The following is a 27,140-nucleotide window of genomic DNA, read 5'->3' as shown; positions in this document are numbered from 1 at the left end:
AAATTGTTTTTTAAACGACCAATTGTAGTTTAATTAGTAAAAAAATCGAGTTGCTTTCAGTGTCAATGGACAGTAAATAGGGTTTAAAACAGGTTCAGGTTGTAATTTTGCCATGAAAGAAAAAACAAAAATTTGCTCCGGAATTTGAATGATTAATTTATAGGAGCGGTTTGCCAACCTTAAACCATCAAATTATGGTGCACCCCCAAACTTTGTGACGTAATTTTGATGTCAGAATTCTTGGGGTGAATCTATTTTTATTTACAATTATAAATTTTTAAACGAAATCTTTATCTCCATATTTATATATCTCAATGTGGAGATGATTAATTAGATGTTTTTTCAACATCAAAACAACATTTTTCGAAAGATTTTAGAAACACACATTAATTCTACATGTTAAGATGTCAACTTTATAGAAAAATTTTTATTAATTAATTAACAATAAAAGGTTATATAAGGTTGAAACTTTATTTGTAGAAATAAAGTTACAGTGACCTATATTGTTTATTTTATTTGAACAATATAAATTAGATATTATCTTAAAAGACATGTCATGTATTGACATTGTTTTAAAATGCATGTCAAATTTTCACTGTCCAAATAAAATAAACAGTATATAATAGTCTTGTTTCTACAAATAAAGTTGTCAAGCCACACGTTTAATTAACATATTTTTAGTGCAAAAGGATTAAGTGTCGTCTTCTTAAAAACATATTTCGGTTTTAACTTTTTTCAAGGATTAATTAATGGCACATGACCTAGGTTTTAGGATAAGCAGTGAAGTTCTAGCTCACAACCTCGCCATAAAATGCAATATTCGATCTAAGGACTCTCATTTGGTATAAAGAGGCCACAATCGTTCTTAGCTATTTGATGTGGAATTTTATAGATTGAAATGTATTCAAAATTTTTTTATTATGGACTTTTAACTTTTTTTAAAAGTTAATTAATTGGTATAATTAGCACAAGGCCTCGGTTTTATAATAAAAAAATAAACTTGTAGCTCAAAGCTTGCCCAAAAAATGCGATACTCTTTGTGAAAACTCTTAGCCATTGGTGCAAAGAGGTCACAATCAAAATTGGCCATGAAATGTGAAATCTTATGGATAGCTTACATCTGTTTTCTGTATATGTTAACCGCCTAATCTCGCATTTTTCTTTCATGTTAATAGTAAGATAGGAGGGTGGAACATTATGTTGAAGCATCAACCCCTGTAACCATTGATGCCCCCAACCCATTCCTTACATGATCTCACATTTAGCGGTGAGTAATAATCACGACCTCCTCATATAAAAAATAAATAGTTCCTATGATATACTTCTTTTATTGAAGCTCCAATAAATGTCACAAGATTTATTATTTTTAAAATGTAATTTTTTTCAAATGTATAATTATCAAGGTCAAGATGATTAGGTTAAAGATTTTCTTCCACCCCTATGGTGCGTTTTCTGAGAATTTTGAGGTGTGGCTTTGTTTTTTTATTGTGACGTCTAGGCTTTACCTTCCTCCCTTCTTCCTTAATTGTGTTGGCCTTTTTAATCTCTTTTTATTTTTGTTTTGTGGGTAGAATCACTGGGATTAGAAACTTCGTTCTCTTTTTTTTCGAATCTTTTTTTTTTTTTTCTTTGATATTGTTAAAGGAAAAAATTCATATAAGGTGGCGTATGGTGAACCTAAAAAACCCATTAGAAAAGATCGTATCTATGCTGAAAAACCCTCAAACTGATCATCTTGACCTAGACATGAAAAAAAAGAGGCTTCTAGTCAAAAAAATAGTTCATCTTCTAATGCATTATCTGGACCGTTTATTTTCAAGATTTTCAAGTATTTATAGATCTGTTTGATCGTCACCATTTTTGAAACTTTAAATTTCATAATTGGGGACAACAATATATTTTCATATCGACTTTACGACACTTCGGCAAAGCTTCGAGGTACATCTTACTTCAATAGTATAGAGTTCACACGTTCTACAAACCTCACCCTTAAATGGTTTTGATTTATAGAAAAGTAATGGGAATGCTCTTCTTCACAGACGCCAACAAACTTGTGAAAAGTTGCTCAACAAAACCACACACGTATTTTTCCATCTCTCTCTCCCCTAAAAAACCAATACAAGTTTCTTACTCTACCTCTCTCTTCTTTCTCTTAAACACGTTAGCCTTTTGTTCCACATCTCTCCCTCTTTAAAGGTGGATCAAAAGACTAAAATGGGATTGTCTATAAAGAAACTATTTATTTTATGTGTCGCAATTTTTTGTTCTTTAAATTTCAAAATGAGTTGATGTAAGAATGTCATTGAATAAATACAAAGTTTTAAAAATAAAATTCTAAGACTTTGTTGCGCATCCCAAGCCATTCAATTTGACATCTTATTAGTAGGAATGATTATGACCTCCATATATAAAAGATAAATGGTATCTTTTTGGACAATCCCAACTAAAATATGATAGGGATTGCACCTCTCTCACTTCCCACCCCCTAAGCACCATGCAAAGGTGGACTTACAACCTGATAATCTTTCTGAACTAATCCAGTAGTGTCTCTCTTATGTCGTGATGATAATCTTTCTGAACTAATCCAGTATTGTCTCTCTTATGTCGTGATGCTTTCTGAAACAGTGTTTCAAAAACCAGAATCAGATAATGAATTGTTGGGTCTAATGTCAATCTAGAAAGAAAACTGTAAAATTGAGATAATTGAGGTGATTCTGGGTTCCTTAAACCGAAATTACCAACCATCAGTCCAGACCAAATCCGAATTACGATTTTTGAAACACTGCGTTGAATCTCCTTGAGTAAGAGTAATTACTTAGGACAGTAATTAATTGATTATTTGAAATAAACGTAGTATCATAGAAAGTTCAAAGGCATTTCAAAATCATATTATATCCCATCGAAATTTGAATAAATTATCCTAAATCTTACCTTTCAGACTAATTGAGAAAGAGAATATCAGTAAAATTGTTGATTCACTCCAAAAGATCATTCAAATCAATTAATTTACCAACGAAGTAGTTTTTTTTAATCATTACTTCACTTAGATTCTTGGTCAATTATTTTGTCCAAAAATATCAAGAGTGCCCATAAATTATATACATCTAGTCATTTCAAGTTTTAAATTCAAAACATGCTCTATTTTTTTTTTTAATTATTATTATAATATTGTTTCAAAGTTCTAGAATCTAGAAAAAATAGGAGTATTTACATCTTTTTGGCCCAGTGACTTTGAGTGATCAAAATTATCAAAGTACTTCTCTTTGTTTCGAGTCCATGTTCAAACCAAGATTTTTTGTATGAGACGAATATGTTCTAAGTTTTGAACCTCGAAGGGGAATAAGTGACTTAAATGGGTCAAATTATTCGAATATCATCACTTTTTTGGAGTAACGAACCCACGACAATGATAATTTGGGTATTTTAACAAAATGCTTAAGAAGGTAATTAAATGAAAAAGACTTTAAAAAGTAACCACTTTATTCATAAAATTGTTTGTTAAACCACTGCCTTATTGAGGTCGTTGTACTATTCTTCTGATTCTCGCATAATTCTTAGCATATTTTTTGAGAAGGCACATTAAAATGACATTCTCCTGATGATAATTCATGAACTTGATCATTCTGTAAGGTGGTTTGACTATTTAAATATTTTCCAAAAGAACTAATAAACTTACAATATTGAAGAGAATGAACAACAGAGAGAGGGAGAGAGAGACAAATTCAACTCTGGGCCATAACCAAATTTGGTCCTAAATTTGACCATCTTAAAATTAGAAGGCTAAATAACATTTCAGTTGAACTTGTTTGGGTCAAATGAACTTTGGAATTGAACATAACTTAATTTAGAACACAAAGAATGATAAAGAATGAAGTCAGTCAAAATTTGGGCAACAATAACAATAGCATGTAATGACCGTATTATTTAATCCAATCACCAAATGATGTGTTTGGCCGGCATTAGTATCTTTTTATATATATATAAATATATATATATATAGAAAATGATTAGCCCACAACAATAGTAAGGATGATGTAATGACCGTATTATTTAATCCAATCACCAAATGATGTGTTTGGCTGGCATTACTATCTTTTTATATATATATACACACACACACACATATATATATATATATATATATATATATATATATAGAAAATAATTAGCCCACTAGCTCATATCAACATATGAGTCCAACGGCTCAGATTGAATCTGAGCCGACATGACGGTCACAACTTCATTTCGTATTTTTATTTTACTTTTGTTTTTGCGAATCCAAATAATTTGAAATTTAGGCATCAATTCTTCTCATCAATATCTACCTAATAAAAATATTTAAAAAATAATTCGCAAAAAATAAATCGATTAAAATACCCCCAAAAACTTTCAGGGGTATTTTGATCAATTTTTTATTATAATTTATTTTTTTATATTTTTATAAGGTTCTCCTTTTTTTGAAGAATAGATACCTAAAATTTCAAGTGATTTGAATTAATAGAAAAAAAATTAAAATTAAAATACAAAATAAAGTCGTGATCGTCAGATCGGCCCAGATTGAATCTGGACTGTCGGAGTTATATGTTGATATAAGCTAGTAGTATAACAAACATTGGTTTGACCATTTGGTGGTTGTGCTTGGCTAAATTACACATATAGTCCCCATGTCAATACAACTAGCAAGGGATATAAAGTGGAGAAAAGTTTATGTACTTCCCTTACTACATAAAAGATATATCCTTCTCCCTTCCAGTCATTTAACTTATATCAAGTGAGCTATTTACAGTTTGATTTAGAGTCAATGCTTCAGAGCATTTTATTTTTAATTTTTTTTATAAATTATATGAATATAAAACGAGTGTAGCTTGTACAGAGCCGATGCTCAAATCAATCAAATTAGAGCTTACCTTTAAATAGCTTCGAAAAATGTGGTTTCAATACTGAAAATCTTCGTGATAGCCTTAAAATATATTTTCATCTTTAATTATAAAATGCAAAGCTTCAAAAATAGTTTGGATCGAGCAGCATTATGAAAACTTGAAAATTTTTAAAATTGACAGTAAAAAATTATGTTACAAGATGTACCATTTTCAAATTTTGCAATCCATGTTTTTCTCATGTCCATGCATCTTGATGTCGAGATGATGAATTTGAAGATATTTAGACATCAAAACAACCTCTTTTAATGAAATTTTTTGTGTGGGTTCTAATTCGATTGTTTAGAGCTTTGGCTATATATAAACTTTTTCTATATAAAATTGGGTAGTGCCCAATGGAGCGCAACTAAAAAAAAATATTAATAAATTTTTTTGATAAAATATAATGAGTAAAACACCGCTGACAAATTTTAGGGGCATTTTGGTCATTTTATTTTATTGAAAATATTGTTTTTATATTTTTACATATGCGAGTTTAAGATAGGAGTGGATGCCTAAAATTCAATGCCAAAATGTTTTGTAGAAAAAAATTAAAAATAAAATTATTTAGAGGCGTGATATTGTGATTGGGTCATCTCATACGACATTGTGATTGGGGCCATCTCAGACGTGGATTCACAAAGAACAATTGGATAGGGAAAGTATATAAGTTTTATAATTTAAGAGAAGTAAAGAAAGCTTTGATGCACCTTTGATCAGATATGAAAAAAAGTGGTTTTGATCTCAAAATTTTCGAACTGGATTTTTATCAAAATGGATAATCCAAATGTAGTCTTAGAGTTGGATTTGCTTTGCTGCAATTTTTTGAGCTCCAAATCCTTTTGCTTTTCCAAAAAAAGAAAAAAATCAAGGTTGTTGAAATAAACAGGACTTGGGAGCTCTAAGTTCCAAACCTAATTACTATCAGGAACTAGTGAACAGTGTCTCACGGGACCATGTAATCACTTCACAAATATAACAAAATAGCATCCTCTTTATAAACTTTTCGTTTTTATATTTGCACAATATGAATGTTTTTCTAATCCCACTTCAATAAACTCCCCTATTTTGTGCACGTTTCCAAACACCTCTATCATGCAACCACTAATAATCTATGGTGAGGTTGATGTTCGATTAAAATATATTGAGACTAAAATATATTGAAAATGTCAAAGAGATCTTCAATATCTCCATATTTATATAAGGTTTATTTAAGGTAGAACCAGAGGCCTATTAATTGCACATCCAATTTTATTATTTTTCCCAATGATATTCAACTTCAATATGGAAAGTTGTTTTGTATGGATAATTTCTTTAGGAAAAGTGCTCGGTCGTGGTTGTAGCACCTCCATACATAGTTATCATGTTGTAGTTTTCAATCCTACTCATACAATACACTGATATCTTAAAAAAAAGCGAACTCCTAATCTACAAGAATGGGTAGGGGCATGTCTTCACCACTGAATAATTATCCTTTGAAAAAAAAAAAGAAGATAATTTCTTTGTTCTTCCCCCACTCTTTTGGGCTTCTTTTCTCCAAATGTCTCAATCATTGTCTCCAATTGAACTAAGTTGCGGTACATTGCCACTTTTTTTACCCGTAGTGCTAAACTTTCTCTAAGTGGGAGCACATTGTACAGTTACTCTTTGCGGCATCGGTAAATCCTTTCCAATATGAAATTTTGAATTGTCATATGAGTGAATCTTTCTTAAAGAAGGACATTGAGTTCTTAAACACTTAGACATAACCTTGCAAATTCTAGTCAATTTCTAGTCAATATTAGGATGTTATATTTCTAGGCACATAGATGTGTATGTTTTTTTTTTAAAAATCCATTTTTTTTTTTTTTTCGGTATGCAGTCAGGGGAAAGGGCCCCCCCACCCTTTGTAGGATTTGAGCATAGGACGTAGCATTGCAAATCGTCTAGAGCTAACAATTTAAGCACATGCTCTTTTCCTCACATAGATATGTGTTCTAGGTTGGTCATTAGGTTGAGTATATTGTATTTTCAAAATTAAGAGTCCTAAAGAGTAATCTTACAAGGGCTTTACTCAAGGGAGTGAATGAGCTATATGCTTCCTGGTAAGCAAATAATTTTATTTTTGAAAATGTATATTATGAGATCATTTACCTTTGCAACAAGGTCTTCATGATTATTGGTAATTGTTGATTATGAAATCTAACTGCTTAGTTTTTTGTAAAAACTTATTTAAAAAGTTTATTTTGAACTTTTAGCCTATGACACCTTCACCTGATTTTTTTTTTTTGGTAAGCTAGTGGGGCCCTCCATTTGATTTCACATCTAACTGTCAAAAATAATGATAAATACAAAAGAAAAAATAGCCTCGTCACTGAAAAAAAAAAAAAAAGGTCTCAATATTGAACAAAGATCATTTTTAAGGGCGAGATCAACGTGTCAAAAAACTTGAAATTCAAATATTTTCTTTTGAAAATAATCATCCAGTAATTCCTAGGGGGTTTCCAAAATTTCAGACTGAAAAAATCCTTCCATATAAGTCATTTGACTGAGGGAGTATAGTGATTGGACTGAGGGAGTATATGCATATAATGTTCCCCTTCCCAACAGGTGCACAGTATACTTGCTCATGTCTACGACAAAATTTGTGTGTGTGACGATTGCATGACAAGTCTAAGATGACGCCACTATTGCATCTCAACCGTCCATAGACACCACAAAACTTAACACCAAAGTGAAAGCTTGATGGACTACTGAATGGTCGATTATCACTAATTTTTGTGGGCACCTTGGTTGAGATAACGTCCCTTTGGGGAAATAAGTGAATCCCTTAATGCCACGTCCACGTCCAATGGTCTCACGCATTGTCTCCAATTGAATTACTATTGTCAAATTTGCTTTGCCTCGGTCTAAAGGGCCAAATCCTTCAGTCGAAAGGACCAAATCCTTCGGATTTTAGGCCTAGACCGAAGCGAGGTGAAACCTAATGCTGTCGTTTGGGTCAAATTTAAGCCGTTTCAGTCATATTTGGGTATGTTTTAGGCAGATTCGACTGAAGTTTCGGCCGAATTTGACCCAAACAAATAAATATCTATATAATTTTTTAAAAATAATAATAATTTTTTATCTGCTTAAAAAAAATTTATTTTTTTAAAAAATAATTTTTATTTTTTTTCTAATTTTTTTATATTAGTGTTGCCGTTTCGATTGGATTCAGCCGAAGGTTCAACCTCTTCAGCCTAATCAAAGAAATATCTATATAAAAGTGTTTTTTATTTTATTTATGAAATTTTATTTTTAATTTTTCATGATTTTTATATATTTATATATGTAAATATCTAATTTATTTATATTAAATAAAAAAATCCAAAGTCTTACCCCAAATCGGCCAAAGCACCAAATTGTTTCATTTTTTCTTACCAAACTGAAGAAGACCCCCGAAGCGAATCTGACAACATTGGTTTAAAGATATCTTGTCCACATTTTCTTGTCCCCAAATTATTATATAAATCATCATATGTCTTAAGCCTAGCTTTACATATTATTTTCTTAGCATCCTTCTTGGCATTTTTATATTATTCAAAGTTTTGATAATTTATATTCCATTCCCAAGCTTTGTAACATAATCGCTTTTTATTGATAGCCATTTAAACCTCATCGCTCTATTACCAAGTTTTTTTATCTGAATATCTTTTTCAACTAGATTTTCCTAAAACTTTATTTACACTTTCTTAATACAATTAGTCATCTCATTCACATAACATTAACTACATCATTAAAATTCCGTTTTATTTATTTTTATCAATTTATTCCATTCCGAGGAGTGATTTCATTTAATAGTTGTATAGTAATATTATGAAACAATCTTCAAAAACCATTTCAGGACCGTTTGTTTGACCCAAATTTTAATATATATTCTTCTTTCATTTTAATGAACAATTATGACCATGACTGCTTGTTTGTTTTACATTTAATAGGTTTTATGTTTTTGTCCATCACAATCCTTAACTAATGGTCTATTTTTCCAACATTAATCCTACACCTTGGGTTACAAGTTTTTTATTTGTTAATACAATTGTCTTGTTTAGTGTTGTTCTTATTGTTTCGTTGTACGGTCCTTAAATAAAATAGTTGTATGATTTGTGTCATAACGATGGAGGAAGCATTAGACAAAAAATTTACCAAGCAAGACTCTAATTATTTTTCAATGATTTTAATATATATTTACAGTAACTATAAATCATAATTCTTTCACATGTTATCTTTGTATATCTGATTTTTTCATTTTATTTTTTTGAGCCTATTACAAAGTATTTATGATCATTTGACTTACATTATTTTTGACTACCTTTATTTTTGCTCTTATTTTTTAGGAAAAATATCTTCATATCTCTTATTTTTAGGTTTCATTTCACAATAGACCAAAATTTTAAAAGATGGGGAAAGCTTTTTATGTTCCCTTACAACATAGAAGTTCTATCCTCCCCTTATCCAACCACCCATTTTTTAATGAAGGGCTAAGATTGCCCCAATCACAATGTCATGTCTCTACACTATTTTATTTTTAATTTTTTTTTCTATAAAATTTTTTTTACCAGATTTTGGACGTCCATGCCTCTATTAAACTCTCACTAATGAAAAATAAAAAAAAAATAATTTTGATAAAAATAAATGACCAAAATACCCCTAAAATTTTCAAGGGGTATTTTGGTCATTATTTTTTATCGGAAAATTATTGTTAATATTTTTTATAGGTGCGCCCCAATGTGAAGATGACACATACTAAATTTTAAATTCACAAAATTTGTATTAAAAAAAACCAAAAATAAAATTCTTTAAGATGTCGGATCTAAGATCAAACGGTGAATGGCTCTCTTGATAAAAAATGGACGGCTGGATGGTAGGGGGAGTATAGAACTTCTATGTTGTAGGGGGAACATAGAAAGCTTTCCCTTAAAAGATACCTTGGGGCATAAAAATCGTAGATTTTATTTATTCTAATCCCCTGAGCTAATTTAAACTTGTTTTTTAAGGTCAAACAAATCAAAAAATACATACCTTTTTAAAAAGCCATCCTCCCAAACTTCTAGATAGAGAGAAGGGATTATGGAGGTGAGAGGTTATCAAAAGGAGAGAGAGATGTTTGGAAAAACACGAAAGGAAAAAGAGAGAGTGAGAGACACATGAAGAGAGACAAAGAGAGAAGTTTGGGATATATAAGTGAAAAGAGAAAAATGATTGGGTTTAGAAAGAACATGTATTTCTCACATTTATTTAGGTTAAAAAATAGGTTTAAAGTGGCCAGGGGTTTAGAAAATATCTTTTGAAACCTTGGGCCAATCAAGAAATGAAACCTAAAAATATGAGGTATGGAGATATTTTCCCTATTTTTTAACTCCAATTTTTTTGACCGGAACTAATTTATTACGAGTGCTTTATTTCACATATTGTTCCCCCTAAAAAGCCATTTAAAAAATGATCCTAGACACAAATAAAAACGATTTGAGAACTTCAGATTTCGGGTCATAAATATGAAAAAATAATTTTCCATTCTTAATATTTAAAAAATGGGAAATGTTTCTATACTTATCCTACTGCATAGAAGATATATACTTCCCCCCTCAACCATCCGTCGTTTTTAGTTCTAATGAGCCACTGACCATTTGATCTATATCCGATGAGTCAGAGTATTTTATTTTTATTTTTTTACATATTATATGAATAAGAAATTTGATACATGTCGTCATCTCAATGGGGTAAACCTAAAAAAATAGTAAAACAATATTATCAATAACATTCAATAACCAAAATACCCTGAAACTTCAAGGGCATTAGTTATTTTGTTTTATTGGGAATATTTGTTTTGTATTTTTTACAGGTGCAAATTTAAGAGAGGAGTAGATGCCCAAAATTTGGTGTCAAAATAATGTGTATAAAAATAACTAACAATAAAATTGTGTAGAGACGTGATATTATGATTGAGGTAATTTCAGCCGTCCATTCAGAATGGACAGTTGGATAAGAGGAGGTATATATGTTTGGTAAAAGTTTATATATAGCGAGGCTCTAAACATTCAAATTAGAGCCCACATCAAAACTTTTACTAGAATAGGTTGTTTTGATGCCCAAATATCTTCAAATTGATCTTCTCGGCATCAAGATGCATGGACATGAGAAAAAAAATAGATTTCAAGTTTTGGAAATAGCGCATATTGTAATGCATTTTTAGACTGTCAATCTTCAAGAGTTATAAGTTTTCATAGATCTACTCGATCTACACTATTTTTTAGTTTATAATTAACAATGAAAATATATTTTAAAGCTATTACAAATATTTCTAGTATTGAAACCACATTTCTCGACGCCATTTGAAGGTGTGTGTGTTTTTTTTTTTTTGGCAAACAATAACATTTCATTCTATCATATACTTATTACAAATCTATTTGAAGGTGTGCTTTAGTTTGATTATTTAGACCTCGGCTATACAAACCGCACCCTATAAATTTTATGATATAGGGAAAACATAAAAAGCTCGCCTTTAAAAAATAATGTGTATCATTTTATTTTATTCTAACTATCAGCCCAAAAAAAGGGAGACCACAGCACGTGTGTTGTCGTTTTATTCTTGCTTTAGAAGCACAGGTCATCTTATTTATTTATTATTGCGGGCACGTGCATATCAAGCATCAATAATCGAGATGATCATTTCTTATACCAAAATTTTTCGCAAAAGATTTAATGATCTCACAGGAGCATAATATACATTGGTACCTCGGGTAAAACACCCTAGTTAGAATCATTTTTAGGAGTCCAAATTTTGGAACACAGCCTATCTGGTAAAGGAAAACATCAATATAAAGTTGTTAACCTTAAATTGTAGAAGATAAAGGTGAGGTCTCACCTCAAGAATCCATCAGGAAATGTTCAAATTCCCAACCTCTCATATGTTTTCGAGTATTAAAAATAGTGTAACTTGTAACATACTATCTAAAATATCTATTCTAAAGATTTTTTTTGTATGCATAAATCTGGTCAATCCGCACTGGTTTGGAGACACAATTAGGTGTGGAAACAAGTTTTTATGTTTTTGTAAAGAGCAATATTGTCGTAATGTTTTTGGAGTCTTATTTGGTTTGGTAAAAATAAATAAAGCAATTCGATGTTTAAGCCGATTTTGGGAAAAAACTTTATACTTGTTTAAAAAATATAATTTAAATAAATTTGACAAAAATATATAAAAACAAAAAAATCTGTTTTAAAAGAAATATATATATATATATATTTATTATTATTATTATTATTATTTTTTTGCTTTGGCCAAAGAGACCAAAACTTCAGCCAAATGGGCCTGAAGCAAACCCAAATCACCCCAAATATGATCGAAGAGGTAGCACCACGCTTCGCTACTTCGATCTAGGCCTAAAATCTAAGGCTTCACCTCTTCGGCATAAATGAAGCGAATTTGACAACACACATAAAGGGTTATGCCTTACATTGATAAAATATTATCAATACACAACCCATAATTTCCCTAAAAATAACATCATCAAATCAGGACCATCCAAGATTTGGATGATCGGGTTTAAACTTTTTCCTTTAATATTTAAGAACTTAAAATTCAATTGTCTTTCTGTTTTGAAATTTTACGTGATTTCAAAGTGCATACCGGTGCACCAAAGAAATCCCCACGAGGTCTTTTGCCGGGGGGGAGTAAGCCTATAGTGTTGTCCCGCGTGAGTACACTTTATGCAAATATTTCAATAAAAAAAAGCTGGAATTTGTTCCTCTTTTTTTTTTCTCATTTAATCAGAGCACAAAATCCTGAAAATTCTCCTGAGATAATTATTTTTTCAGATGCTCAGAGCTCAAGCTTTCATGGCGATGCCAATTGTGAATTTCGCAGAAAACAAAATATTTGCAGAAAACGAATTATGAGATCGCTTTTACCCAATAAGAGAGAGACGGATCCTCTCACTCATCAAAAGAAATAAAAAAAAAAACCGGGATCAGATGCTATTTACCTCAAAAAGAAAGAAAAGAAATGAACAGATCAGTCGATCACAATTTTTTCAAAAAGGGAAAGAAAATAATAATGAGTTCCTTTTTCAAAACCCATATTCAATCCTTTGTCTTTGAATTCCCACTCCTTTTCACAGTACAGCTGAGAGTTGCGGGGTCCATTGAGACCCCAAAAAGAAGAAACCCTAAAAAGTTTCAAAGCCTCAAAAATGGAAGCGTGGCCCTTTTGCTTTAAAGCCAGTTCAATTGAGACAAAGAAGCACATCATGCCCTAGCTTTAATCCAGAGGCCAAACTGTTCTTGCTGGACCTTGTCAAGAAGTGGTTAGGGCTCTTTTTCTTCACCTTTTTTACTTCCCTTTCGGTAATGATATCATTTTATTCGATGCTGGTTTCTTATTCTAGCTTTAAGTCCATATCAAGCTCTACTGTGTTTAGTGGATTTTGAAGCTGGGCTTTGGTTTCTTTGAGTACATTCTAAGTATTTGTTCTCAGGAATATTCATTATTCTGAGGTGTGCTTTATGAAGCTAGAATTAGTTTTGTTTTACTTCATATTCTGAGATTAAAATTGCTTTAAGCGGTATTTTTTCTTTCAATAATTGTTATTGCAAGCAAGTTGCCCCGAATTTCAAATTTGATCCATTTGGTTTAGTTCTATATCTTGTTCTTCAAGGTAATTTATTATGAGTGTCTTTTCTTCTAAGAATTGTAATTTGACTTAGAATTTGAAAGTATTTTTCCCTGAATTTTACAATTGATGCATTTTGATGGCATTGAGCTTATCTCGTTGTCAAACTTTTGGAGTTTCAGGGACTCTGATGCCTATGGGCAATGCTGAGTTTCCCCAAGTATAGTGTACAACTCAGGGATATATATATATATATATATATATATATATATATATTATTTATTTATTTATTATTATTATTTTATTTTATTTTATTTTTTTTAAAAAAAAAAGCAAAAATTTCTAAAAAAATAAAATTGCTGGATTGTTCTATAGTAATTTGTATATGATTTAGGTGTTTTTGGCAGAGATTGGTGAATGTTTTTTTGCCATTAATCCTGTTTTTATATTTTCTTCTCTTTTTGGATTTTTTAAAATATCCCCAACTATAAGTCATTTTTCTAAATTCATTTTCTTAATTTTTTTTTAAGCTTATTTGGACACTTTTAAGGTTCATTTTAGTTTTAATTCGTTTTTACTATACTTCTTTCATTTTTTGAAAGTTTTTCTTATTTTATTAAATTTTTTTAGGGCTCTTCAGTCCGTAGGACTCATGTAGCTAGCCTCCGCCAAGGGCCAAGGGCGAGTTCCTTGACTGAGGTGTGTCCTGGCACACTGGTTGCTATATTTGTTCAGGCACACTTATGAACTTCTATATGAGTTATTTCACTTGCTTGTTTCTTGGTACTTCCTGCCATTTTATTTCCTTAATTTGATGAGTATGTCTCAAGTTTCAACTAATTAAGCAAATTAACGACAGCATTGGGCTTCATGCATTGAAATTCATAAATTATGTTCTATATCTAACTCTCAATTTATCATTCCACTGAAATTCTTTTATCCTATGGCTGCTGCCTTTCTATGAGTGTTTTCAAATGCCACATGATACACTGGTTCTCCTTGATTATTGTTTTTGAATTTTAAGAAGATAGTATATATAACCATGATGATAAATATTTTGATATTTCTAGTTTATGATTAAGTGAAGTTTGTATGATTCCTATGCAGATAAATTCTGATATCATAAGTTTGGAGAGAAAATATTCAGGAAAAGGATGTCACTATCTGCTAAGGATGTTGATGCGGCTTTTTATGGGGCTGGCCAGCAAGTGTATCCTTCATTCTCCAAAGTGTTTCTGCATTCTTACATTTATCTAATAATTCTTATAATGTCAGATTTTATTTCTTTGTGTAAAGAATTTGTCAAAAGAGAAGATTACTGATGGTTCCTTTGATTAAACAGTTAGTTCTTGTTGACAACTCTAAATACTGAATAAATTAATGGAGAACAATGTTCAGGAACTCGGCTTGAACTGGGGACTTGTGCCCTGCCCTAGCGGAGTAACTCGGGCATGTCCGAGTGGACTCGCCCTAGTAGTGTAGGGGACAAAAAAGCCCTAAAAATAAACAAAAATAAAAAAAGTTAAAAATGAAATAAAATAAAAATAGTAGACTAAAAACAACATCAGAAGTGCAAACAAGATGGAAAAATTTATAAACATGGATATAAGAAAAAAAGCATGTATAGCTCTAGGGGGAGCATACTGTACAATAACTCCTCGGGAAAAATAGCTACCTGGGAGTCCAAGTTTTGGGATCCATCTAAGTATCACTAGATGATTATTATCAACGAAAAATATTTGGATTTTGACTTCTTGAACATCTAGATCTTTCCCTCCAAATATTGGATGGTTCCTGTGCAATCTTGGGATGTCACTTTTCTTAGACATGTAAGGCTTTTGTTTTTACCCCGTGAGGTTGGTCCCTGGGTTCTAAATATTACATCCCCGAAATTTGGGATCTAAAAAACATTGCTAGCATTGCTTCTGCCCAAAAGAGTCGATGGACAGTGTACTCCCATGTCGTTTGACTAGAAAAAATTGATTTGTGGCTTGAGACATATCAAAAAAATTCCATAGAAAGAGGAAATATAAAATTAGGGCATGTGACAATATACACTCACAAAATCATAAACATCATTAAAGTTACATATAAATTATTTATACATTGATTTTAAAATTTGACATAATTTTTATGATTTTTTTTTTTACATAACCCCAAATTTCACCTGAGTAATCGGCTGGGCAAGTAACTGAGACTGAGTCGACTCAGCTGAGTCCGAACTGATTCAACCAAGTTTCTGAGCACTGGTGGAGAGTGTAGCAGATACAGATTAGAGCTAATGGATTCTAAATTGGAACTGATATATGAAAAAGGCTATGCCACTCTGTGTTTGGATTTCTTCTACCTTTAAGTATATGGGGAGCTGTGATATAGGAATCTCTTTTTGCTTTCTTTTTTTGGTTCTAGTGCCTATACATCAAGTTGGATCCTACATTCGATGTTCCTTTGATTTCTAAATTTCCTCGGTGGCTAACAAACGGTAATGCTTTGGATAAAGATTATCTGGCTACAAAAATGGACGTCACAAAAAGGAATCAATTTTTCTTTTCAATGATGGTTATTCACATTCTTAAACCTTGTCATCTAGAAGTTCGATTGAAGTTGAGAAGCATCCATCCTTATATTTCACAAGCAATAAGATCACATGTGGTTTTGTGTTTTTTCTATTTGCATCTCTGCATCATATCTATTGCTAGAGCTTGCATTAGATGTTTTAGTGAATGCGAGTGGCTGTTGTGGATTCTAGAGAGTAGTACATAAGATTCTAGATATCTTCATCTGTATAGTTTTTAGCTAGGGTTTTCCAAGTCTTGGTTTGTTTACTATTCATTCTTTAACTCCATGATTTAGTGGGTTGGAAATTTGGTGTGTAGAAGACCATGGTTTGGCTCCAGTCCCAAAGTCATCATATGGGAAATTTTATACTGGAAGTTCATACATAATACTGAATGTGAGTATCACATTTTATATGTTCCAAAGTTTTTTATTGAAGTTATCCTCTTGTTCCTTTCACTTGCGAAGTTTGATGGCTGGATGTTACGTGAGATAGACATACTTTGGTTTTTTTGTGAAATTTCTTGTTCTACAATGTAACTAACCTTTCTCTGTGCCTAAGTGTGATGGCTGGATGTTATGTGTGGTAGATGTACTTTAGTTTTTTTGTGAAATTTCTTGTTCTACAATGTAACTAAGGAGGTTGAGTATCTTTTAGTTGTCTTTGAAATGGTGGGACTACTTTAAACTAAGGAAACTTCCATATAATTTTGAAACAGACAGTTTTACTCAAGAGTGGCATCTTTCAGCATGATATTCATTATTGGTTGGGCAAGGACTCCAAAGAGGTCTCTTTTCACTTCCATTTTCTTGTCTATGTAATGAAGCATGAGCATGAAAGATCCATTTACTGCAACAGGAATGCCTTTTGAAGTTTCCTTCTGTGAGAGATGGCTTGTTAATTTCTTTTTGGTGAGTATGGCTTGTAAATGTTTGAAATGAACAGGTTTATTGTACCTTGGCATCAGATAAAGCTGTTGAATTAGATACCGCCTTGGGATGCCGTGCTGTGCAGTACAGGGAAGTTCAAGGCCACGAAACTGTGAAATTCTTGTCGTACTTTAAGCCTTGTATCATTCCTATTGAAGGGGTTTTTTCTTCCAAATTTGGACTATCTAGGAACGAAACATACCGAATCTGCTTGTTAACATGCAAAGGAGAACATGTTGTTCGTGTAAAAGAAGTAAGCATCCTGTTAGTTAAAACTGTTAAACTATAAAGAAAAATGATGTACACTTGTCCCTTTTTTGTTCTTTCACCTTTTGATATTCGGCATTATATAGTGTAATCAAAAGGAATAAGGTGAAACAATAGTCCTTTGGGTCATCACCATTGTTTGCAATGACAAAACGTGATGGGGAGATATGGGACCCATTAGAGCGAGATGTGACCCAATGATGGGTCCCACTCTCTCAATCACTGGCCACTGTTTTAATCACCTGTTGGCTTATGTTTTTTCCTTTATCCACTGAATTACTGCATACTTTCCCATTATTTTCTTTGTTTTAATTTAGAAATTAAATAATTGTGACTTTCCTCTTTTGATTCTAGATATGTATGGTCATGTTTACTCATATTGTATCTGACTTCAAAATATATTGACAGTGTTGCTTGATAATAGGTGCCCTTCACTCGATCATCCCTAAATCATGATGATGTATTTGTTCTTGATACGGAATCAAAAATATTCTTGTTTAGTGGATGTAACTCCAGCATACAAGAAAGAGCTAAAGCTTTGGAAGTTGTTCAGTATATTAAAGATCACAATCACAATGGGAGGTGTGAAGTGGCCACTGTAGGTATGTTAATCTTTTATGACTCCAGGGTTTAAGTATGGTATGGGATTTTTTTCTAATTAATTTAATTGCTGAAATTCAATTAGTACAAGAGACTAAGAACCTCCAAAATGTACCCTGTGCCACTTTATGGCCCCTCTCCTTCAAGACACTAATACAAAAATATGCTTCTTTGTGTCTCTACCTTCTGGTTTGCGTTATGTAGAACATTTGTTAACTATTGACTATCGTGTTAAATTCTAGAGGATGGGAAATTTGTTGGTGATTCTGACGTTGGAGAATTTTGGACCTTCTTCGGAGGTTATGCTCCCCTTGCAAAGGACCCAACCCATGTCAGTTACATACAGCCAAAAGTTTGTGATGTAAAGCTACATTGGTGAGTTCCTTTGAAATTCCCTCATCCCATGGCAACCATGTTATCGAACTTGCATTTAACTAAGTTTAGGTCCCATCGCTATGTCTAATTACTGTTCTACGACTTCTATTGTAGTTATAGTTATCCAAAGTATTCCATAATCCTATGGGCCAGAAAATATAGTCCAATGAGGTTATCACCATCCATTGAATTGGTGGATGTTGTAGAGAGAGTGGAACTCGTGGTCATGGCTCGTGCTGATAGATACCGCTTTCTCCAATACCATTCTTCATTTAATTGGACATGGATGACCACAATGAACTTTGGTTTTCCATATTCCATTGGATCATAATATACTTCCCTTTAATCAAATTTATTGTATTATACTTTCATTGTATAGTTCCTCATTCATTCTTACTGAGAGTAACTCTGATGCTTTGTAGGATAGCTAAAGGTGAAGCAAAATTCGTTGCAGATTCTTCATTAAAGAAAGATATGCTCCACACAGATAAGTGCTATATGTTAGATTGTGGTGCGGAGATATTTGTTTGGATGGGAAGCAATACCTCTCTCACAGAGAGAAAGACATCCATTTCAGCTATGGAAGTAAGAAGTCTACATTCATGTGCATGAACTTGTGTATTTACCAAAAACAAGAGGCCCATATAATGTGGTCTTTTATGGTCATAATAACTCCATGACCTAGAGGTTATCACCATCCCGTCAATGATTGTGTCATATTTGGCGAAGTGGGTTCCACTCTACAATTTCTATTAATGAATTCTACAGCCTTGTTTTCTCTCCATGACGTCCAACTTATTGATTGGACAGTGATAAATCACTATGCCATTGTTGTTATTATGACCATATGCATCATATATATTTTTCCCAAAAAAACTTAGTGTCTAGTTGTGTGGGAAATACAAGCAAGTGCTTATACAATATTTTCTGTGCCTATTCACATGTGCATGTAATTATCGTTTGCGTTCATTCGCATATTTGAATGTTGGAACATTTCCATTCACGTTATTCCCTTCTGTACTTTCTTTAGGATATCGTTCACTCCCTTGATAGATCAACAAACTCCCATGTAATCTTTTTAACAGAAGGATCTGAAACTGCAAAGTTCAGGTCATATTTTGTTGCATGGCCCACTGCACAACCAAACTTGTATCAGGAAGGAAAAGGGAAAGTGGCAGGTCAGTTCCTTGTCTTGTAATGAAAAAAATTGCTTACTGGGGAGTTTTGGTTTCAAATTCATTGTGAATTAATTGCCGATATGATTATGGTTTTTGGTATTGTCCATAGCCATGTTTAAGCAACAAGGTTTTGAGGTTAAGGAGCTTCCTGAAGAGGACTGCCAGCCATTTATAGATTGTACGGGCAAGATACAGGTAATCTCTCTCAACAATTCCCCTTGCATCTTTGCATTTATGAGAATGGAATACTGTGAACTCTTTAGGTACTTCTACTTCCCAATGAGGTGTTCCACTAGTGATGTGTGGGTTGCTAACTTTCAGTTCATGTACTTAATTCAGGTTTGGCGTGTCAATCTCCATGAGAAGATTCCTCTTCCATCTACTGAAAATTTTAAGTTTTATACTGGGGAGTGCTACATTGTGCAGTACACTTATCCTGGAGAAGAAAGGGAGGAGTATCTTTTCTATCTTTGGGTGGGATATAACAGCATATTGGTGAGTTCTCCTGTGTGAGAAAGTGTAGTATAGGATTTCTTGCAGGGCTAAAGTGTAGAACCCTAATTCGAATTATAATTTTTTATTTTATAAAAATGTTTGTTTATTGAAAAAAATGTCATCTTTTTCCACTTCCTCAAAGATCTTTTTGCTATTACCACTAGTAATGGTGCAGGAAAGTCCGTATGTTGTAATAATGCTTCAATTCTGCACATACTTATATAGATTATCACCTTGGAAACGATATGCTGGTGGAACTGCTATTGATTTCTTCATCAATTGTATATGGAAGTGGGTTTGCATAATTATTAGTCTTTTCACTTTCTTTTCTGCATATTAAGATATGGGATTGTATACTACAATTTATTTTTGGTACGAGGAAGTAACAATCACTTTTAGCCATTGGATGTGAAATCCAATAAATAAAAGTGCGTCACAACATTTGAGAAATTTTATTTTGGACTTCATGCTCAAACAACGATGCATCCTCAACCACAAAATTCAAATCTAACGATCAATGATGATTGTGATCTCTTTGTATCAAAAGTAAATGGTCTCATTGTATGTGTTTCCTTAAGATTATAAGAAAACTCTCCAGCATGCTTTGTTCCTCATCTTCTCACATGCTTTCTTCTACTGATTATGAAAATTATCAGAGACTTGAACTCTGTTGTTCAATTACCTTTTAATAAATCAATGCATTCACTGTCTTTACTACATATGTATTTCTTCATTTATTTTTTACAATGTCAATTATTTCATGGTCATTTATTGCAGGAAGAAAGAGTTGAGGCCATCTCCCTTATGTGTGCAATGGCTGACTCACTAAAGGGTCAAGCTGTTCTGGTTTGTGCTTCTCTTTTGAATGGCATTTTCTTCCTTTTGCATGACTAGCTGATATTGTACTTAGGAAGCTTATGTCTTAATGAGCTTCCCTGTTTTTGTTGTCAATTTCGATAAAGGTAGTTATGGGTGAACCATATTTGGTATGCCAGTGGAATTTGGTTCTCTTGTGAGCTCTTATCTTGATGTCTGCTTCTGGGAAGGTCTCTTGAAATGTGGTACCTGCTGTTGTTTGTCATTGCAAAGATTATAGAAAACTAGGGAGAAATGACTGCTTATGCAGAAGAGGGATATTGGTAATTTGCTACTCGCTGACATATGGTGCGAAGATGAGAACTCTTTTGCATGAAGGTCTTCAAACCTATGAATCTGTGTTTGTCTTTGCATCAGCATGGTATACAGTACACATGGAGTCATGCCAATTTTTATTTCATTTACTGCATCTCATGCATTGCTTTTCATTTTATAAATTTTGAGCTTTGCCACAAGAATTTCCAGGTTAAACTTTTTCCTTTTTTTATTTGTTCAGGCTCAAATTTTTGAAGCCATGGAACCCATTGAATTCTTTTCGATTATCCAGTCACTCATTGTATTCAAGGTGAGGATTTGTAGGTTATAAAGATTGGAATGCATGCTTGAAAAAATAATACTACTATTACCATCTGTGTAATGTTCCCATTTTGGAATGAAATCTACGCTGACCTGAACTTGAATATAGATTACAGACATCCAGTTGAAATATATAATTCAAGATAGTTTCCAGTTGTTTTCAGTTGTTTCATCTCTAATAGATGCATCCTTTTATTTCTTAATTGTTCCCTTATGCAGGGAGGGATGAGTTCTGGGTATAAGAGGTATATTGCTCAAAACAAAATCATTGATGAAACTTATAACAAAAGCATGACTGCTCTCTTCCGAATTCAAGGATCAAGTGTGGATAGCATGCAAGCCATTCAAGTTGATCCAGTATGTATAAATTGTACATTCCTTAGCATGAATATGTGTAAGCAATGATTTTTCTGGGGCAATGTTCAACCGTAATTATACATCGTGACTGGTTTGAAGAATCAGACTTTTCGAATTATCTTTAGGGCCATTTGCATGACTTGGGTTATTTGCATGACTTGGGTCTTCATAGTTAAGAATATGTTAAGAAGCATGAGAAACATAGTTAATTGTTAATTATTAGGAAAACCTATTCAATCCTTATTGATTGTTGGCATTCATTTACAGGTTTCAAGTTCTCTCAACTCATCCTATTGTTACATAGTACAAACTGGAGCTTCCTTCTTTACTTGGACTGGCAACCTTTCTTCTCCAAAGGACCAAGATCTTCTTGACAGAATGCTGGACCATATAAATGTGCGTGTTTCTTTCCTCCAGCTCTTATTCTGCAGATCATATCTAGAAGAAAGTTTCAAGTGTTTTGGTAAATTAATTTCACTTTTGATGCTAAATATTGGTGCAATAATGGAATGGTTAGGATATACATTATTTCCCTCAAAAAGCAATAAGCATATTGGCTACTCAGTATTTCATATATTTTGATACAATTTAAGAGCTTTGTTTTGTTGTAACAACTCTTTTGGATTTTTCTTGATTTTATGAGCAGCCCAATCAACAAACACGACCAATTAGGGAAGGCAGTGAGCCAGATAATTTCTGGAATGCTCTTGGTGGAAAATTGGATTATTCAAGGGAGAGAGAAATAAGAAAAGTTACAGATGATCCACATTTGTTTACCTGTATTTTTTCAGAAGGTAAACCATGCTTTCTTTTCATTTTGTTGTCCCCTTCCTATGTAAAGGATGGTGTACTTCTTTGTCTAACAGGCTTCTGGATTCTTTGCTATATTGCCTTGTCTGGGTCTTCACCATTCTAATTTCAGGTGTTTTAAAGGTACTTTCGCATGCATGACATACTCTTTTTACTATTTTTGTCGGCATACATGCATGAAACATGTCTGTCTGCAATTCTTGATTGTTTTCATGCTTACTTAGGGACTTGCGATTCCTTTGGGGTGTCAATATGGAGGGTTTTATTTTGTTTAGAAGTGGGTTGTTCTGATACTCTTGAGAGTTTCATAGTGATTAGAAATTAGAAGAGGACATTCGTGAATTTGTTGAAGAATGGACATCCTAAAATTCTTAGGCCTAAATGCTGCCTTTAATGCGATTTTACTTGTATTTCAACTGGTGATGGATCATCGTTGCAGCTCACTTCTCGTAACATGTATATTTCAGGTCAATGAGATATTCAACTTTTCTCAAGATGATTTGATGACTGAAGATGTAATAGTACTAGATTGCCTTAGCGAAATATTTGTCTGGATCGGGCAAAGTTCAAATTTTACTGCTAAAAGACAAGCCTTCCTTGTTGGTGAGGTAGGGTTCCCTGCATATATTTCAGAATAAATATCTTTTAAATACTATGGAGGAAATATGTCTTTGAGTGGTTTGTTTTATGCTTTTTTGCAGAAATTTCTTGAGCTGGACATTTTTCTTGAAAGAAGATCATTGAAGACTCCTATTTATGCTGTAATGGAAGGGTACGAGCCTTCTTTATTCACTCGGTTCTTTCCATGGGATTTCTCAAAGGCATCTGTAAGTAATTCATCCTTGCATGTTGGGTTTCGAGATGTTTCTCTTATTAATTTGTTACTTCCGAAAGTGTCATATAATGAATGTGCTTTCAAAAGTGTCAAAGACCTGAACTACAACTCTTGGATACATATCACAAAATTGCAAGCCATGTTCAAGTCTTGTTCAAGTCAAAGTGAAAATAATTGCCACTTCTTTGTATTGTATTTTAAGCTTAGGGAACTCTTTCTTTTTCTGTGAGGCAAAAATATGTTTCCGATAAAGAACCATAACTTTAATCCACAAACTATATTTAGGGAAAACTATATGGATTCAAGCGTTTTATAAATATTATGTTGATTGAAAAATATGAAGTCCTCAAAAAGTAATCACTCCCCTATTATGTGCTGAATCTATTATTATTATTTACCTTTTTATGCCCTACTTACATGGCTTATTTAGTGCTTGTCACGATGCATGCAATCATGACCAAATCTTGTGTCATTTATCTCTTGATTTGAAATTATTGAACCGGACTTGTTTCCTTTGCAGATGCTTGGGAGCTCTTTTGACAGGAAACTTGCTATGGTGAAAGGGCTACACCCGAAGATGGTATTATTACTCCAAGAATTTCTAGGCCATGGTTTTGGTTGCTCTGTTATTATATAGGCAATGTACTGTTCTACCTATTATAAATAATTTGCAATATAACATTAAAACTGGATAGTGACGTCAAGTTTGCTTGGCTACTAATCCTACGCGTTCCTCACTGAATCTTCCATGCAGTTCATAATCTAGCTGCGATATTTGAGTATGAAAAAGTATACCATAAACTAATGTAGTATGGTACACAGCACTCCAAATGGGCATCAGGCAGTTAACTGTAGAGGGGCCCACTGGGGAATTTATGTAGGCACATAGAATTTCCACTGCCGATCATCGAGAATAGATGGCGATGCCCCTTTGCAATACCTAACACCGTACTCCATCGATTATGGCTTACTCTTCCTTTAAGCATTTGTGTAGTCTAAACTTACAAGATTAGTGATGGAAAGTATACTATTAAATGATGGATTACTGGAAAACCATAGCACATTTGGATAGCCATCATCCAATGCACTGATGGACCATGAAGAAGACAGTGGGACCACCATAGGAGTCATCTCTTGGTCTGCTGGGTCCCATTCGCTCCCCATCACCACCCGTCATTTCATTGGCCCATTATGACCTAACCCAAATGTGACTTTGCATAGCCTATGGCTTATAGCAGTGTTAGAAAGTGTGACTCGGGCTGAGTAATCAGTCCTGGCCTGAGCCTATTATCCGGACGAGTCCGAGTAACTTGGCTGATTAGTATTGAGTATTGTAGCAATAAAAAAAGGTTAATTTTTTAAAAAAAATCCAAAAAATAGGAAATGCATGTTTTACAGTAAGATTAAGCAAAACACTTCAAAATGATGTTAATAAAATAATAACAAAATAGATTTAAAAAAATCAACTTGTGACTGGGGATATTTTTGAAAGGGAAAAGTTTATATAGAGCCGAGGCTCCAAGCAATCAAATCAGATCCTATCTCAAAATTTTCACTAGAAAAGTTGTTTTGATACCCAAATATTCTCATTTTGATCATCTCGACATCAAGGTGCATGGAAATGAGAAAAAAATAAATTTCAAATTATGGAAATTGTGCATCTTGTAACACATTTTTGGATCGTAAATTTTCAAGTTTTCATAGATCTGGTCGATCTACACTATTTTTTAAGCTTTAAATTTTATAATTAGAGATAAAATATATTTTAAGGCTATTACAAAGATTTCTAATATTAAAACCACATTTCTTGACACTATTTGAAGGTAGGCTCTAATTTGATTGTTTAGAGCCGCGGCTCAATACAAACCGCACCCTCTTTGAAATAATCCAAAAAGGATGGGAAAATGTAAAAATAAGTACTTATAGCCAAAACACTTTTCAATCTTTGCCAAAATGATAAATGAAATAGAATAAAAAAAAGATATCCCAAGTAAATTTCTTATTTTTTTGAAATTTTTATTATTCGTTTTTGAATTTTTTTAATATCCCCGAGTTGAACACCCAACTTGGGACAACTCGGGCTCGGCAAGGGCCCGAGCCCGAGCCCGGCCAATTTTTCAACCACTGGTTTATAGCATAAGATATTCCCTTCCGAGTTGATTAGTTGATGAATGAAGCTTTACTTTTATATTGCAATATACAGACCCCAAAAAGTTCAAGGAAGGTGTATGGAATGCACTCCACTGAAAGTACTCCAGATCGATCAAGAAGCAAGTCTGTTAGTTCTGAGAGGGAAAGGCAAGTGAGGAGCAAATCTCCAGCACTCACCGCCATGGCATCGAGGTTCGAAACTTCAAATGGAAGGGGTCTCTCCACCCCACCTCCAGTTGTCCGAAAGCTCTTTCCAAGATCATCACCAGAATCGAGTCCAAGCAAGGAGACTCCCCCTCTTTCACCTGCTATGGCTGCTTTGCCTCCTCAGTCTCAGCAATCCAAAAGTAAACAATTTGTTATGAATTATTTGTTTCTTAGAGAGTATAATATGAGGATATTGGTTGTCTTCTTCTTTGTTCTTGATGGGCTAATGCACTTTGTTTTCTGTCTTACAAATTCAGCTAAGCACATGTGTCACAGTGTATGTGTGTTAGAGAGAGAGAGATTTATATATTTAGTTAAAGATTATTATATGTTAACTCCTTTTATGTTAGTTTTTTTTTTCTTTTGCAAAATGAATCAAAGTCATGTGTCTTGTTTGGAGAGTATGATACCATGATGTAACATCCAGTAGTCTGGGGGCATTGTTTTTTAACATTAACAAATTATGTTTCTCTTATGCAGGTAGAGCACCAGAACCCATGAAAGCAAAGGACGTTCATTTGAACATGACAAATGGCAAAACCGCAGCGATTAAAGAAGATGAGGCAGAAAGTCTCGAAGCCAAAGAGGAGTCAAAAATCTTCACCTATGAATGCTTGAAGGTGTCTTCAAAAAGCCCTGTAACTGACATTGATGTAACCAGGAGAGAGGTATATTTTGCATCTCCCCCTCTCTCTCTCTCACAAAATTTTAGTGAATTAAACCTGACTTTTGCATATATTATGAATTATAAAATACAACAGGATATTTCTTGTTTATTTTTATATGCAGTCATATTTGTCCCATGAAGAATTTCAGGAGCAATTTGGGATGACAAAGAAGGCCTTTTACCAGCTTCCTAAATGGAAAATGAACAAGCAAAAGTTGGCTCTAGATCTTTTCTGAGTCTATAGAAAATATTGGGACTTTGGAAGATTAATGTATCAATCAGGTACTGTTAAGTTTCTCTTTGTTCTAGCTAATGTTTCTCTGTTGATGAAGCCATTCTTGCTTCCATTGATCTGTTTTCAGGTTTTCTGAGTATTTGCGAGTGTATCATAGCTCTTCTTGTTGTGTTGTTTATTAAGAAATTGTGTCCTCTCATACATGCTATGATGCATTTCTGTAAACACAATTGCCATATATGGCTATTGCCAAGTCCTGAATTTGTACTCTCTTTCTTTCGCCATGTGAGGGCATTGTTTAAAATCTATTTGTTGATGCCAAATGGGAATTTCTGAAGTCCTTGTAGGATCATTCACTCCCGGGTAAAATCCTATCTAGGAGTACTTTTAAGGCGTCTTTCTTTTCTACAAGGAAGTGGTTTTGGAGACCACGTTTTCCATGAAAGTGGGTAGGATCATTCACTCCCGGTTAAAATCCTATC

The 27,140-nt window shown here is 33.1% G+C and overlaps 1 protein-coding gene across 50 annotated transcripts; it reads left to right on the top strand.

Moving 5' to 3' along the window:
* Positions 1 to 12,730: 12,730 nt before the first annotated feature.
* LOC18437926 (villin-1) lies at positions 12,731 to 26,928 on the top strand. 50 transcript variants are annotated; one of them, XR_016060200.1, is made up of 23 exons: positions 12,731 to 13,237; positions 14,651 to 14,753; positions 16,397 to 16,496; positions 16,819 to 16,887; positions 17,046 to 17,282; positions 17,721 to 17,898; positions 18,139 to 18,271; positions 18,694 to 18,856; positions 19,302 to 19,449; positions 19,559 to 19,644; positions 19,789 to 19,944; positions 20,722 to 20,790; positions 21,317 to 21,385; positions 21,616 to 21,753; positions 22,021 to 22,149; positions 22,400 to 22,547; positions 22,676 to 22,686; positions 23,031 to 23,171; positions 23,265 to 23,335; positions 23,919 to 23,978; positions 25,602 to 25,896; positions 26,237 to 26,424; positions 26,573 to 26,928. XR_016060200.1 is itself a non-coding variant. In XM_020669465.2 (23 exons), exons 2-23 carry the CDS (start codon positions 14,698 to 14,700, stop codon positions 26,657 to 26,659), a joined length of 2,787 nt encoding a protein of 928 aa, XP_020525124.1. In that variant the 5' UTR covers positions 12,731 to 13,237; positions 14,651 to 14,697; the 3' UTR covers positions 26,660 to 26,928. The 50 variants fall into 50 exon arrangements, 17 of the variants coding, with proteins under 17 accessions (XP_020525124.1, XP_020525128.1, XP_006848187.1 ...); XR_016060198.1 differs by having other exon boundaries at positions 26,546 to 26,928; XR_016060199.1 differs by having other exon boundaries at positions 26,518 to 26,928.
* Positions 26,929 to 27,140: the final 212 nt, after the last annotated feature.

Source organism: Amborella trichopoda, chromosome 8 (assembly GCF_054954075.1).
Source record: "Amborella trichopoda isolate Santa Cruz 75 chromosome 8, AtrichopodaSantaCruz75HAP2 v2.0, whole genome shotgun sequence".
Taxonomy (NCBI): domain Eukaryota; kingdom Viridiplantae; phylum Streptophyta; class Magnoliopsida; order Amborellales; family Amborellaceae; genus Amborella; species Amborella trichopoda.
Note: the sequence above shows the minus strand (reverse complement) of the source record. Positions and strands in the feature narration are given on the sequence as shown.

Bases quoted from the DNA above. Each gene is read 5' to 3' on its own strand.
- LOC18437926 (XM_006848124.4), top strand. From the start codon at position 14,698: ATGTCACTATCTGCTAAGGATGTTGATGCGGCTTTTTATGGGGCTGGC. The intron at 19,450-19,558 runs GTCAGTTCCTTG...TATTGTCCATAG, and splicing joins AGGAAAAGGGAAAGTGGCAG to CCATGTTTAAGCAACAAGGT. The intron at 21,754-22,020 runs GTATGTATAAAT...ATTCATTTACAG, and splicing joins AAGCCATTCAAGTTGATCCA to GTTTCAAGTTCTCTCAACTC.